This window comes from Aphis gossypii, chromosome 2 (genome assembly GCF_020184175.1).
Source record: "Aphis gossypii isolate Hap1 chromosome 2, ASM2018417v2, whole genome shotgun sequence".
NCBI lineage: Eukaryota > Metazoa > Arthropoda > Insecta > Hemiptera > Aphididae > Aphis > Aphis gossypii.
Window position 1 is genome coordinate 13,628,697 of NC_065531.1, and position 17,831 is coordinate 13,646,527.

Below are 17,831 nucleotides of genomic sequence, written 5' to 3' on the forward strand. Positions count from 1 at the left end.
ACAACGCGGTCATGCCGGCCAGAGTCGCAGGCGGCCGCACCAAAGGTCTCTGCATTTTTAAAGACCTAGCTTTATCCTTGGTGGCAGAGAATTTCATTGGGTCGTGACCCCTTGTCTCTGACGGCACACGGATAAGTCAGATGTCTTGTACCCCATTGTCACAAAAACTTGCGAGTTCCTATGTGATCTTAAAGTGTAAATCGTCCTTTTCATCAGTGGTATAAGACGTGTATTGAAATTAACATTTATTTGCGCATGACAACTTGACAGTCATTTATATATTGTATTTATGCGTCTATACAATAATTATGATATGTCAGCAATTATTATTCCTATATTCCTATATTATAATATATTTACACATTCAAGTATTCATATACAAATATAACTAAGGATCCATTGATTGTTGTAAATTTAATTTCTCACAAACGTTATTTTACTACTACAATGATTCGAGTTCAACGGAGTACGATTTGTAACACGCACGTATATCCGCAGAGCTGATTACACCCACAAATCATTGCGGTCTACTGGTAATACTACAGATATTATATAGAAGCTTGAAAATATATACGTCTTTTTTTTGATAGAGAGAGGCGGTAGAATTATATTTTGATAGCAAAAATTTCACTCGACACTTTGACAGTGATGATTCTATATCTCTACAATCATTAAATCACAAGTAGTATAAGAAAAATAAAAAATATAAGAAGTTTTTTTTTTTAATATGAAAACAAGATTACATTTTTATATTTTTAATGACAAGCGCCGTTTCAATCATATACTAAATTGATATTTTTTAATTTATTTTTTTGCTGAATTATTGAAAATAATTTTTGTACGTTTAAACTTTATTGTATATAATATATTTTTTTTTTAAAGAGTTTTTAAATATCAGTAAATAGAACATGCTAGAGACGATTATTATATTGATTGAATATTTAAATAACACACATTTTTATAAACTGTATATAATTATTATTTGCTATTAATACTAGTATTGTAGTATAAAATAAATTTGTATGACTATTTTATTGCAAAACGACGGTGATGTTCTTATGAAAAAAATAAAGTGATAGATAGTAATAAAAAAAAAACAAAGAAGTCATGAATCATGATAGTCTAGCATACATGCACATATCAACTAACATGTACTACAATAATATTGTACACATTTATGTTTTTAATGAGAAAAATTCTTGGATTAATAATAAAATTAAAATAGTCAAATAAATGAATTATTCATAAATGTGCTTTAAAATGTCATGAAATATTATCTATCAATATGCTATATTATTTCTACTTTACTATTCATACAATGTACTGACATAATTGAATATTGTTAATAACAGTCTTTAAAAATACATAGATAGTAAACATTTATTTTTATTTTGAAGTTTATAAATATATATTTGAAAAAAATAAAAAAAAATATAGCCATTAATGATTACAATTTGTAATGATAATTACAAATTTTATTTACTTTTAATTTTTATAGCTTAATACCTAAGATCAAGTTGAAAATCTTTACTTGACAGTGTAGGTATTACTATTATTTGCAAAAGAAAGAATATTATTATTTTTGTCTTCCTACTTCATACTTGGAATAGTTGTTTTCTTCAATTGTTTCAACAAAGACTAAAATCTTTCAACAATTTATCCGACCTATTTAATATAATATATTACTTAAGTTACTTAATTTAAAATTACTACAAAAATAAATAAAAGAACAATAAAGAGTGTTTCAAAAGTTTTATATTATTATATATTATAGTTTGCTCGATTAAACATATAACATAAATGTATAAGTAATTTACTCCTGTACAATTACTGAGAAGACGAAAATATATTACATAAAACGCATACTATTTGCAGTATTGTTTTTCAACAAAAAAGTTCTGATTCTTTTGACGAAAATATATTACTCACAATAAAATAATTCTAGACACTTAAAATTTGATAAATGGTTTATTTTATCATTTCATTGACTTAATATGTAATATTTATGTAAATATTTTATTTTATAAATTCCTTATACAATCATACCACTTATTCAGGTAAAAGCTTTATTCAATAACAATGAATAGATAATGATTACATTAAAAACTGACTTATTGGCTGTCCGTTATAAATGGACTAACAGCTCACTTATGATGGAGAAATCAAGTTACGTTTCAAGATTATAAATAAATTTACAGTAAAACATGAAATCACGAATGACTTAATCAAAACTTTTTTTTGCTATATTTGATAATTATGTAGTTAAAAGTCTCTTTAGTTTTGTTATTTAACGATGAAAAATCATTATTATTTCAAACTTTTCTATTGTTTTATTATGCTTCTTATAAATTCTTTAGTGTATCAATTAGACTTCAAATTATGCATTTCTTTCTTTTAATAGGTAGGTAACTAACAATTAAAAATTTCATAAAATTAATTAAAATAATCATGCAAGCAAATTTAAAATAAAATATTTCAATAATTTGTTAAGTTTAGTTACGTATTAAACAACGCTTCCAATTATTTTTTTTTATTATCAGTTATCACACTATTAAATATATTCTTTATTGTTTATCAGTGTTAGTTGTTAATACACATGATTAAAATTATTATTATTTTTGGATAAACATAAACCATTTGTATAATAATACACCGCTTGTAAAATTGATTTGCTCTATTATTATCGTAAATTAAAATTACACAAAACCATAATGGTAATTACATAAGACGACAGTCATAACTTTACCTATATAATAATTAAATATTATATACAATTGGCAAATTATTTGGAAATTCATGATACGATTGTGTTCGTTTAATATTTTATTTCAGCTAGCAGTATTAATAAGTCTATGTCATAGTAGTAATTAAAAAGAGTTGTAACGGCATTGAATGCATTCCTCAAAATTAATAGAATACAAATTAAAAGATGCAGACGGGCGGGATATTGTAGCTAAGACTACAGTGACGTCAGCCATGTTTAAATAAACTTGAATTAGCAAGTATTTAAAACAAAACTACATGTTATATCAAAATATTAATATGAGTTCGTCGTTGAAATAAACATCAAAAACACTGATTCGACAGTCTTAATTAAAGATGTTTCATGGGTCTAAAAAAAACCAGAAAGTATTTCTATCTGCAATAGAATGTTATATCGGGTATAAAGGGAAGAAATTACACAGAATTTTCTGTAAAAAGTACTTTATAAGGTACTAGGTACTCGTACATCAAAAATATTTTTCTAACAACAAAAGAAAAAAAAATATAGCGTTATATATCGCTATACTCGTTATTCCAAATGGATGTTATCAATAATGTCACGCGGAACATATATTTTAGTTAATTTTGACTTTTTTCGCGTTTATTATAAACAGTGATTTCATTCATTATCAGTATAATACAAATTATGATTTATAATTTATCACAGAAGAACGAAGAAATTGCAAGATATTTTTCATTATGAAGACGCTTAGGAGTGCTCTAATATGCTATTGAAACGCCTTAAAAAAATTATTTTTTATACAATAAACTCAATACAACAAACGATAATAAGATTGTAAGAGCGTCAAATAACTACGAGTTATCTTTTTTTTGATTTCCCGATACTGTTAAATTCCGTTAATTATGTTCCTAAATGGTTATTAATAATAATAAAAATATTATCATCTCATTCACAGTCTATCAATTTATAATAAAAACAACACTGTGCTATTGAATTATATTTTACAAATGAGATATTTCAATGGGTCATTAGTATTATTATAAATTAATATCATTACATGATACTCTCAAGTCTCAACATCAAGTAACTACAATATAGTTTATAATAAATAATTTATTTTTAAAATGTATAATTAAATCTAGAAATTTAATTTTTATTCAATTAAAGGTAAAACCAAAATACTATGACATTTATAAATGTATATTATGTTTAACAATTATAAACATAATATCAAAATCACTTAATCACAAGTAAAATATTAGTAATATCAATACATTTAAATATATTAATATGTTATTAACTTTTATTGGAACAATACTTAAATAATAATTGATTTTATAATCATTTACAAGTGTATTTATTTTTATACAATTATGTATGGAATAAATTCTATGTAATTTTCCTTAGCTGAATAAAATAATCGAAAATTCGGTGTATAACTTTTAATCTGGGTCAAGGGGTTCTGTAAAATAGTCAAAGACATTTCTGTATGCGATTGTAGATGGATAGTTGAAACCCGTAACACACCCGAGTCCCGTCTCTCAACTATGCGTCTACGTTTATGGCATAGAATTAACTTCAGTTAATATATTACTCTCCATATTAGACGGTCGTAATTTTAATTTAAATGAGAAAAATACAGTAATAAGGTAATAATATAAAAAAGTATTACATATTCTGAGTATTTGATTGAAACATGAAGGTAAAATTAAGGTACAGATTTTTAAAGTGAAGGATTATCTAAAATTATTATAACTTTTGACTCATGAATGATAATTGTCACAATTTATCATTGATAAATATTTATTAGTGAAATTTTAGTATCTAAATTGTAAAATATATTAATACATTAAATGAATATATCAGTAACTAGGTATGTATTTTAAATTATATTATTATTACTATTAGAAGGTATTTAAAAATTATTTATTTGTTAATTTTATTTATACTATAGGATCAACAGTTTTTTAATGACGCTGTGTAAAAGGATCACATTCAAACTTTTTAAATTATATTTAAAACTGTGCTAGTCATCACATAAACAATGATTTAGTTATATTAGATTTAGAATTTATACTGTATCATTTTCAAAAAAAAAAAAATGTGATTATGTGTCTATTATGATATAAAAAACAACAGTGTTCACTTAGGTAAAATGAATAAAAGCAGTTATAAGCAAATAAACAAAGTATTTTAATTATTTTAAAAGAATTTTTTTTAAATATTATGTAGAAACCTAAATTTAAACTTATACTAGTGAATTAATTTTATAATAATATTATAAAATATGATGATATATTGAAATTTTTCATTATATGTATTGTACCCTTAGCAAAATTCAATTTCCGACCACGGAGGTTGCAATCGACGACAAAGGACTAAATAATAAATCGTTTTTTCATCGAGATCGTCATAAATTTTATGTAGATAATGAAGTGTACAAAGAAGTTACTGCATAAGTCAAAAAGCTATGGCGTGCACAGACTTGAATTTCAGATGGTAATTACAGTATTTTTGGGCCTTCTACCAATACAAGTAACGTTTATGCTTTATTATGAATATAATATAACTGTATAAGTATTGATTTATTTTAATTTAATACAAAGTGTACTGTTCATAATATATAATAGTATTATATTATTATAAAAATTATTAATTATAATGACCTAACTTATAATTATATAGGTATTAGTTAAATTAAAAAACAACATTTAATTCACTTTTATTGCAATTTATTATATTTGATCTTTATGTATAAATATAATTCTTCTGTACTCGTGTATGTCACTGAACTTCTCCTAATTAACTGGACCGATTTTCATAAAAAAAAAGTGTGTGTATGGTTTAAACTTTAGATTCACAATTATATTTGACAGGTGACACAACAATAGGGTTTTAGGAAATGTTGATATGAATATTATGTCTTAAATAACACATATAAGGGAATCTAAGATGCCAATGATCTCAGAAACCACTTATCTGATGGTAATTTTTTCAAATAAAAGGCCGTACTATGGATCAGATTTTAAGTATCATTTTATAGACTCAACTCTTGTTCACGGATAATATTGAGCGACAAAATATGTATACAACAGTGGAACTATTTGTCTAGAAAGTACACTCAAACCGAGATATAAAAATATAGTACCATTCGTTTAGGCGGAGAAGGTTTTTATGCCCATTTTCGATTCTATAAGTTAATTAACAATCAAGTTATTAATTATTGAAATAATCGAATAATCCGCACATATAAATAAAAAAGAAACGTTTTCGTCTGTGAATGACGAGTATAAATAGTGGATTGGTTAAATACAACTTGAACTACACATAAGAAACGTATTTTAATGGGCAACAAAGTGTACGTGGATAACTATTATGCCGCTTGTTTCCGTGTAAGTTCAGAAAACAGTGTATACATCTAGGCTTCCAAAGTCCCAACCATAAAAAGGAACTATATAGTTTACAATGAAATATTAGAAAATATATAGAAACTTTGAAGAATACTTTTAAAACAATTTTTACGGGCAACGTTAAGCAGGACAGCTATGTAAAGTTTATACATCAGAAATATTGTCTATACATAAAAACAGAAAATATTATTTATCTAAACGCGTTACTCTAAATGTTAGCATTAAGTTACCAATTTTTTTACTAATGCATTTTGAACGGAAAAGGGGTGAACATAGACAGTTAGCATAATAATAGAAATTATTTTATTTTTAATTTGTAATTGTATATTTATATCATTATTTTTATTCACTATATTTCGAACAAGACATTTCTTTTTTTGTTTTTATTTTTTAAAAAAATCCTGACTTTTCCATTGTATACTATAACTTGTAGCTTAAGGATATTACTCAAACTATATGTATAGTTGAACAATTTATTATAAACTTTAATTATAAATAAAACGTAACTAAACAAAAAAAACTTTGTTTTATCCATTATTTAAGAAAGAGTAGCTTTCTTTGGGGGGTTTTTTTTTTATAGGTACGGAGACTGTTCATTATTAAATGACTATAATTTGAACATTTTTCTTGATCTCTTGACTTCTTAACGTTTTCTTACTTTCTCAATAGTAAATTTGAACTTGGAAAAGTTCTTACATTTTTTTTGTTTCCCTTTTTTCAAATAGTTGTACTAAATTATATGGAAAGACGGAGGAAACAAATTACTTATTTATTTTACATTTTTTATCAACATTGATTATTTAAAGAATTTGAAAAATAAATTGCTTGAAAATATATGCAGACAAGTATATAATATACATTATATACATATATATATATATATATATATATATTGTAAATTTTCAATAATAAATATTTATTCATCTTAGTGAAAAGTCAAATTTAATGGAATACGTTTGACTCATTGGCTGTACAGTGTACATAGTATTAAAATAAAATCATAATTTAGAAAATGAATGTATCGATGCAGAAATGTATTTCATAATTTATTCGATTTATTTCGAGATTTCAATAACTAAGAAGTCATAAAAGCACTTCGTAATTCATATCGCGTAAATGCGGTAGTGAGTTAATAGATTAACATTTTCATATAACTTCATATTTTATGGGAATTTTTAAATAATTATTATAATATGTAATACATATATTGCGTCTACGTTAAATGATTAAAAACATATATACTTAAAAATAATTATTATTTCCTATTTATTTTTACTCAAACATAAAGTGTTACTACTAAAATACTTATATGTTAATAATTAAACTATTCACATTTTCTTGTAGAAACTATCACACTATTTGTTAAAATTAACATACAACCCAACTGTCAACGGCGTTTGTAATTACTGTAAATATAGCTTAAATTATAGTTACTGTGCCGTTACAGTGGTTTTTAAAATGTATAAAGTATCTTGACAAAAGTAATTTTAACATAGTTCTATCTTGTAATACTAAAACGTAACATATGGTATAGAATTACTGTAAAGTTAATTTGTATATTTTGTATATATACAGTAAGTTTATATGTATAATTATTTATGTACCTATAATAGACAAACAATCTGTGAACATATTTAACTTTACAATAAAAGTATGTATATGAGAATGTTAAGTATAGTTAATGAAAAATAAGAAACTTCCCATTAAAAGATCAACATTTTCAGTCGGTATTAAATAAGCAATAATTACAGACAATGTTTAGTTTTTACAGATTTTTCATAAAAGTATGAAAACATATATTATGAAATTTACATATGAGATATTGTACGAGTATAATAGTATTTTATGTGTTGTTAGATGTTTTGGGGTGATTTGTATTATTTCTTACGTGGATTTTTATATGAAATATTTAGAAGAGACTTTCGTAAAACTGTTCCAGATATGTAGGTTAGTATGTAAATGAAATTTTATTTAAAATGCGGTTAATCAAACACTTTTAATGACGGTGCAGCATAATTTGAAATCGAAGTTTAGTACCTAAATCTAGTGTATATTATATAATTTTATTATTTTAATTAAGATATGCAAATGTGAACATTAAGTGGTATTTATTACGCGTAGATTTAGATTATTCTTTTTTTTTTTTTTAAGTTACCTATAACCAAAAAAAAGCGTATTTATGTGAAATGTCTTTGCTTTTATTTACAGGCTAACTAGATCCATGTTATTTTATTAAATATAAGTGAAATAAATAATATAAAATATATTATATATTATATTTTATACAAAATTTAAATTCTACTCTTTTTCATTAAACTTACGTCGAAAATAATTTTAAAACAATATTTATGTACTACCTATTATAATAAAATTAATAATTGTAAATGAATCTACGCTGGTGATTATTTTCCATAGTTCTTTCTTATTTATCTTAAAATAAGTAACTCTACTGCAGAGGATTACGTAGAAAATATTATTGTAAAAAATATTATTTATTTATAGGATATTATTTGTGGATTTTTTTTTTTTATATATAGTCCGGACTGTCGGGATTCATTTATCATTCTCGTGGATAAAGAATGCCATTCAATGTACGTCGACAAACAGCTTTAAAAAGTATTTTTATTGATCAATACGAGTAGACAGATTTAACACTGTCTTTTCCACAACATCATTCTAATACGATATTGTGTATAATATTATATAATCTATAATGCATTAATGCATTGATAAATTTATAAAAATATATAACATTTGAATGTGGCACTTTTATAACGTATTAAAATATATGTGTTTTAAAAATACATACAAGATCACTAGTCACAACATAATGAAGTTTAACTTTTTTGTTATGTATATGTATATCAATTAAATTAATTTACATTATTGGATATACGTTAAAATAATGAATTAACAAAAAACGTAAATAAATGGCTTTTTTTTTTAAATAAGTTTAATATGGGATCTCTTAAGACTATTATAGCCGTATGCATTCAACTATATTTTCAAATTTATTGAACCAATTAAAAAAAAATCGCTATTTATATTGATTTGAGCATAGTGTTAATCTAGGATCTGACGAATTAATAATTAGGAAAATATATCGCCATTATTAGTGTGATTTATATATGAAAAATATAATTGTATTATTCTTAAGCCAGGTTCATTACATTTATGCATGATTATACAAATGTATAGTTTATCGCTGTTTGACTGTATACTCAAATTTTCAAATCGTTAGATTTTTAAATTATAGTAATTATTAACATATAGTTTTCTATACTCCATTTACCAATGGATTTTAAATATATAGTTTATAATATACAAGTAAAAGTATTAAAATAAAAAAAGCTAATACAAAAATAAAACTAATTTTTTATTCAATCTTTGTACAAATATGGCAAATAGAATAGATACCTACTTTCAAATTATTAGATAAAAAAGGGAAAATATCTTAATTATAATGTTATTGTAATTATAATAATTAAATTACTCATTTATTGGTGATCGATGATAAATCTACATAGGTACCATCAGATTTACCAATGATTTACTTATATCTATGGAATTGTACTGTAAAACAGTTATCTACATAATATAGTTTCGTATACCCCTTGTTATCTTTTTATTATTCGTTTTTGATTATTATAATTTGAATTGCATGCGGACATTGCACGTATGAAGATATAATTACCATATTTTCCTTAAATATCGAACCTTATAATATTATACCATTTAGTTAAATTGACGGGAACTTACCTAAGAGTAATAGTGTGAGATCGGATACGGCTAAGCTAAATAGATAGTAGTTGGTGGCCGTGTGCATAAAGTTGTTGCGGACGATCACTACGCAAACGGCGATATTGCCAATCACTCCGGTGACGAATATGAATACATAGATGATGGTGATTGGTAACACGATGTTCAGCGAAAGGTGTTTGGGCCCCCGAGTTCGGAGCAAATAACCCTCTACTGTCTCGTTTGCGGTGTCGTCGAGCTGGACCATGTATGATCCACTCGTCGTATTGTTCATGTCAGATGTATTGTCGACACTGCGCCTTGAACACGTCCATCTACAACTGCAAGCAAAACGCACAATTTACAAACTAATATCACGGTAATAGTAATAATTATGACGAAAATGATATTATTATAACAATGATGTTAATCATATTACGTCTTAAGTAAGTATAGGTACTTTGGCCATACCGTACCTACACGGTTTAATTAAAATTAGATTGTCGAGCGTATGTTCACGCGCGATTTTAATGAGATATACCTAACTGTTATTAGTGGTTTTCATTATAGAGATCATGTGTATGATATATATGTATTCAAAGTGATTTTGTCGTAGAACAATAGATATTCCTTATTCTAATCCACAAAGTGAAAACGATCCTCTCTGTAATTGCTATATTAGTTTAGCATAAATATCGATTGTTCGGTTATAAAGAATTATTCCGTACCTCATTACATGAAAGTATGACACACATGTGTTTTTCTAGGAAAAAATCGTTGACCCAAACCTATTGCTGAATAATATACGGTATTGCAAAAACCGATTATAACTGTTATAACTTATGAGCTTTCAAACAGAAATAACTTATAGATGGGAAAATCAGTAACTGCAATAATAACTTGATGTAGAAGTACCTAATAGGTTTAATATTGACTTATTATTAATTTAATATTAATCAAGAATAGAATAGACATATTAAAAATACTAAAAAAGGAATATTACATATTTAAAAACACAACATAATAAAATAATTGCAATGTATCACAACCGGAAATAGACAAGTAATGAGAGTGCTTTCGTCGAGATATATATTATCCGAACCGAGAAAATATAATTGATATAATTAAGGATATATATATAATAGGTATTATATATATGTTAGTATAAAGCTTTTAACGATAGTGACTCTTTATAGCGATTAATTATAAAGATGGGCTATTATTACATAATTCCTCTCAAAATCTAATAAAAATTTTTAATATAATATTATTATATATATTATCATATTTTTTGATTTATAATTAAAATTGTTGTATTTTGTGATATTTAAATAAATAAACAAACATGTTTGTATAGAACCAATCGGTTAGTGTAAACAAAATGACCTGTACTTCATTGACCACATTAATTGGAACTTACTATACCTTTATACTTACTATAAACATAAATAGGTACATTCGTTTAATGTTACATAGTAATATAGTATTATACATTTATACGGTATATCATGAACAAATGTCGCCTAAACTTCGTGAGTATAATACCTATATATTATGTTCACCTCTATATAACGTTATTTATTTTTGTATGTTATTTTTATTATTTATAGGATTTTATTGGTCAGTTAGATTTGTTAAATAAAATATCGATTTTTGTGACATGTTTTTTTTATTAACCTAGTGTATGCAGCATTTGGCGAGGTGATGCATACGGGTTATCCCTTGCACCAGACGAAAATGATAGTCATATGGAATCCACTATGCTTAGATATACTCATCTAGTACATAATATGCTTTAAGTATATATATATATATATATATATACACGAACGTAGTTTTATAATAAAATAACTAAAAATGTATTCACATACTATTTACATTTACAAAATTGTTAATGAAATCTCAATATTGCACCTATTATGCAGCATTATATTTGTTGTAATAATATATATGTATATACAATTTGTCGTTATTTTAATTTGTTCAACACCCTGTATACCCTACAGACGGAGTATATCAAATTATACGTGAATATAAATGATATTTAATGATGTTCCATTATTAAGGTTGGTTTTTTTTGTTTAATGTTATAACGCTATTAGGTGATATTTTCATTTGTAATTGTTAATAATTGTTCTCAGTTTACAATATTTGTCTTGCCTACATAATATTATTATTCATATTTTTACAAATAAAAATTTGAAATATTATATTATAATATGATACATAATATAATAACCATTAAAAATAAACTTGAACTTTCAATGGTTTTTTTTTTAAGAAAAATCTTATTTAAGCCTTGATTTAAAATAAGGAACTACTTTTGTTGAACATACAAATTGGAGAGGTATAAATCAGTTTAAGAAAAAAATGCCCTTCGTTATATCTAAAGTAATCACACGCGTAATTTTCAAACAATATTAACTATGGACTGAGGTATTATTATAATATAGTGAATAGGTTTGTTTGTAAATGAAAAAATATGTTTTACTTTCTTTTCATACTGTCAGGGACAATTTTTAATTTGAAAATAATTAAAATAACTACTAGATCCTTATCCATTTATTTATATAATGGCTAATTTTAAAATAATAAATATAACTAAGTCAAAACAATTTATTTTAGGGTATAATATGATCGGTCTGATTAGTTAAAAATAAATCGATATTATTGTTATAATTTTTATCATATAATTAATAATTGTATGTAATACATGAACATAATTCACTTTTATACTCTGTATACAATAAAAATTGCTACAAGAAAAAAAATGTTAATTCCTCTCTCTAAGGTCTTATAATTTAATTTTTAAACATATTTAGATGCACATACGTATAAGAGAAAATAAACGATTATGTCCGTTAAAAAAAAAAATAAAAAATAATTACTTTTTCATTCTTCCGAGATAATAGGTAACGTAACAACCTCATATTGTAACTTATTATATGTGGTTACGTAGATGTTTTATGCTAGGTATACATGAAAAAATTGAGCATTTTAAAATTGCAAAAATTATTACTTTTAAAATGATGAAGCACTTTGTATCCTATGTGTCATGAAAAAATTTCTTGTGTAACATATACAACGAATTTTGGACTATTTCGAACAATATTGTATTTTAAAGAGGATTTATGTATTTATGTTCATTTATATATATTCTTAAATACTAGGTTATACTCCTGAACTAATTAATTTTCGTAAGTAAATCCAAAAGTGGTATTTTCATAAGCACTTATATTAAATATATTAACTAGACAACTAAATAAAATTTAAAAATTTAACTTAAGCAGTTATAATAGTATATATAACTAGTAATATTTGTTTAGATAAACTATATGAATTGTACGCACATGTTTAGATAAATATTATTATTTTACTTACATAATTGAGACAATTTTACACTTTGAAACGAATATATTATTAATAAAAAAAAATACTTGTATATTCTACTAATTATTAGTTGTCAACTCAGTATTAATCGATAATTATTTATTTTATTTAATACTATTTAATGTTTAGTTATAACTTAAATAAGTTTTTGAAATCATGACTTCATTAATATACCAACTTTCAGTACAGTATTCATTATCTAACTGTGTTTGATAATTTCAACCGATTGGCTAGTCTAATAAATATAGTTGACTGTAATCAAAATGTATCCTCATTGTTCTATGTTCAATAAAAGTAACACTATTCTTATCCATGCATTTCAATTAATGTTAAGATGAAAATCTATAGTTAATATTTTGCTGTATAGTAATTATTTTATTTAAAACAAAACCTATATACATATACAAATCAATTATTATATTATTATATTTTATAAACAGTTGAATGTAGTTGTGAAAACAATAATATTTGAGATGATAAAAAGTTATTAAAATTATTAAAAATTAATAAAATACAACATAACGGGAAAAAAAATGTCACAGTACAGTTGTAATACAATGATATATAAAACAGAACACAAAAATTACTAATCACTTCTATGTAAATATAATATATACCTAATATCTAATAAACAATTATTATTATTTAAATTGATAAGGCAATCATTCATGTATAAAAGGTATGTATTACGGATTATATTAGTATATTTAACTATGTTAGTCCATGGTATGTATTAACCTATAATATTATTTTTATGAGAAAAAAAATTAAAATATTACTAAGTTACAGAAATATTAGAATAATAATAATAAAAAAATTAATAATATTTATAAATAGCAAAAAATAAAATACATTATTTATTATCACTTGAAACTTAATAAATAAAGGAACTAAAGAATATAATATGTAGATTGTTTAGTGTAAACTATACAATGTACATACACATTTTTCAAAACTATTATCATAATTATTCTAAGGGATGGAGGGGCGCGTAATAAATTTGATTTTAGAATTCCGTGTGATCATCGCATTAATCATGACAACGTGATGGAGTAGATTAAATTGACCTCGAAATATCGCGCATCACTTAGCTATATATATATATATTAGAATATTATACATACAAGTGATCTATAATTATTTTAAAATTTATTTTTAGGTTAAATAACCATGATTTGGAAAAGTATCTTGGTTAGTGGTTACATTAGATTTTAACACGCCGTATATGATATATTATATAGGTACGTTATAAGTGTTTTAACATTTTTATTAAAAACACAAACTAGGTAACTGATGTGCTTGAAATATTAATCAAGAGGTATTTATATGGTTACAAAACAGTATAGTAAATATCTACTACAATTAGTGCTTGAAATAGAAAAGGGTATTATGAAGCAACATGAAAATATAATAGCAATTCACATTACTAAAAACGTCCAAAAAATCATGAGTAATACATTTTTTTATAAACATTTAAACTTTAGCTGATCAGTGTAATTCACTGTAAATTTTAAGACGGTGTCTCATGGCATGCCTCATCACTTCACTCATTCAACACTTTTGATTTTGATATAATGCTAATATTATTTAAACATTATATATACTCATATAAAAATCGAATCATTTAATATTCGATATTTATTAGACAATATTTATTCATTTAAGTATTCTACTTCAGAACGCGAAATCATACACTTGTACATTTATATGCATTCATGCGTAACAACTCAGAATCTGGAAACTGTAAATCAAAGGAATTAATCAACTATAACGTATAAGAGTGAATATTGGACCATAAAATAAGCCGTAAGTGCAATATAAATTGTTAATATATTACGTATTTATAGAGTTGAGCGAATAAATTTGAATCACCACCGAGTAGATATCAAGAAACAAAAACGATATGATATTTCTTAGGGAAAATATATAATAATGGAAATATGTAACATAATATTGTGATGATTAAATCGTTTTAAAATCCGTACCGTGTACACGCGTACCTATATTGCTATTACATATTATATGTGTACCGTGTATATCGTTTCGTGCGTCAACGCGCCAGGAATAATAAATAGTGATAAGTGCGGAACATCGGCAGCAAGTGAGTGCATATTATTATATACGCACAGCACACATTATATCAGTCAACATAGATTATACGCGCTTTAGACAACTGTTGTACTACGCTGAAATATGACTTTTGCGTAACGATATTTGATCAAGGATTTTTATACGTTGGGCACTCTGTATTTAAACGCGCATATTGTGTACAGTGTATACCTACTTGTGAAATGCGCATAATAAATACTAAATCAAAATGCTTACTACCTTTTATCATAGTGATAGATTTTAATATATTTTTTTAAATATACAGGGACACCATAAAAGTATCAAAATATATATTCAAAACAAAAATTACCTTGAATAATTCATATTATTATATAGACAGTTAAATAAATCACTCCGTATATAGGGGTTTATACTGTAAACATACTTATTATACTGGGCTAGATGCTAGTTACTAGTATAAAGTTTATAATATCCGTACAAAATACGATACCGAATCGAAATTCATCTAGCTACAACAGCTTTAGGAAATAAGTAGTAGATGGATTCTTAATCATACTATCGGACGACCCATGCCTACAAAATTCGTATATAACATGATAATATCATTATTGGAATTTTCTATATTTTGTATAATATTATAATAAATAAACACAAATACAATTTAATGTTGTAATGTTTAGTTAGTTTCATAAAATTCTAAAATCAAGTACTCTGTAAATAATTAATTCTGGTACTAAAAATAAAAAAAAATTTGTTCTGGTATTACTGATCTCATAAAGAAAATTACAAATGTGTAAAGTTATCATTGCGATTCTATATATTTTTATACATTGAATTGGTTTTCCAATATTTTCAACTTTAATAATCGTTATTACTTTTAAGACGTTAATATTAAAAATAATTAATAATACTAATGTGTAATAACTTTTTAATGTCACCAGTTAGTTTTAATTTATAATTATTTTAATCGTATTTTACAATTATAGATATTTTTTTGTATAAAATTATGTTTCGTTAATAAAAGCCGTAAAAAATAATCACATGCACTCGTATATTTCAAACATTTTAGAACTGAAAAACATGAACACCCGCATCAAATAAACAATAAATGATAAATATTCGTGACCTATCTATTTGTGTTAAAGCTATTGCTCAAATAAATATCTGTTTGTGACACGTGGGGTTATAATAGAGAGATCTAAATTGGTTATTGATACCTGTGACAAGTTTATTACACCAGCACTCTGACTTAAATATTTTAATTTAAAATTGAATACTATTTTCTTTAAATATTTGGAAATTTTTTTTTTTAATTTTTAAAATATTTATAAAAAAAAAAATTAATAATAATTTACAGCAATCAAAATTTGATATGTACATCTGTAACAATAATTTTTAGCACAGTGATTGCGTAGTTCATACATAGTAATAACTTTCGCATCTTACTAGTAGCTACTCGTATAAAGGCTATTCACATATATTGGACTAACGAGAATTTAGCTAGTAAATGCGTGTAAACTGTCCATTTTTACTTTAGTAGCTTAACATAAAAATATAGTGAACCAAACTGATATAGTTAATTTGATTTTTTCATTTTAGAGGCGCCACCGTTATTGTCTGAGAACTAAAATAGTTCGTTGAATGGATTTGAACATAGTTTTTTTCTGGCCTAGGTATAATAATTTACTGACAAATGTTCACTGTGCTCACTAATGTACGGATATCTGTGCACTTTAAGCTACTAAAACGTTTTAGTAGTTACTAAATTAATAACTTATTATTTGACCTAAGTATTAACATAGTGTGAACTAGGCTTTAGAACCAATGTTTGGTACGAAATGGTAAGGTATATACCAATAAAACCCGAGGGAATTGCTGTTTGTAGCGTCTGGTAGATAATGAAAATCAATATTTATCTCACGGTTTGACCGCACTAAATAGACCCTAAAAATAAAAAATGATTTGTTCGTTGATACGACGTTATCCCTTACAATGAGAAAACTTATACTATTTCTTCAGTCATTGAATACTTGATTACTTATCTTGTTTATTATTATAGTAATTCAATAAATTATGTTGTTTTTTTTTCTAGATATTTAATAGTGAAATATTAATTTCTAATTTTAAAAATATATTATATTTATAAAAAAGGAATTGAGAAAAAAATAGTGTTGGTGCATAAAATTCTGAACACGTTTCAGCTAGCTGTAATTATAATATTATAATAGGGTATTTAAGAGGGACAACGCTTAATCCGTAATAAGTAATTAAATATTAAATAATATATTAAATATGCATATCTTTATCTGTATTCTCCAGGTTGTATTTTAAAAATATTTATTTACAATAATGCACTGATTTCACAGATAAAATTTACGTACACCGAACTAAAAAATACTAGTAAAGCAATTCTAATTTGAACATTAATATCTATGTGTTTAATATTATCGTAGTTTTATGTAATAGCGATACATGTTTCAGTTGTTACTTTAGGTATT

The 17,831-nt window shown here is 24.6% G+C and overlaps 1 protein-coding gene across 3 annotated transcripts in view; it reads right to left on the minus strand.

Annotated features, from left to right (window-relative positions):
• The window catches only part of LOC114131219 (neuropeptides capa receptor), a 113,936-nt gene that overhangs the window by 63,126 nt on the left and 32,979 nt on the right, over positions 1 to 17,831 (minus strand). For all 3 annotated transcript variants that reach the window (XM_050200911.1, XM_050200910.1, XM_050200912.1), the window contains one exon: positions 9,895 to 10,214. In XM_050200911.1, the coding sequence (XP_050056868.1) occupies positions 9,895 to 10,168 (274 nt within the window). In that variant the 5' untranslated portion in view covers positions 10,169 to 10,214. The remainder of the gene's footprint in view (positions 1 to 9,894; positions 10,215 to 17,831) is intronic.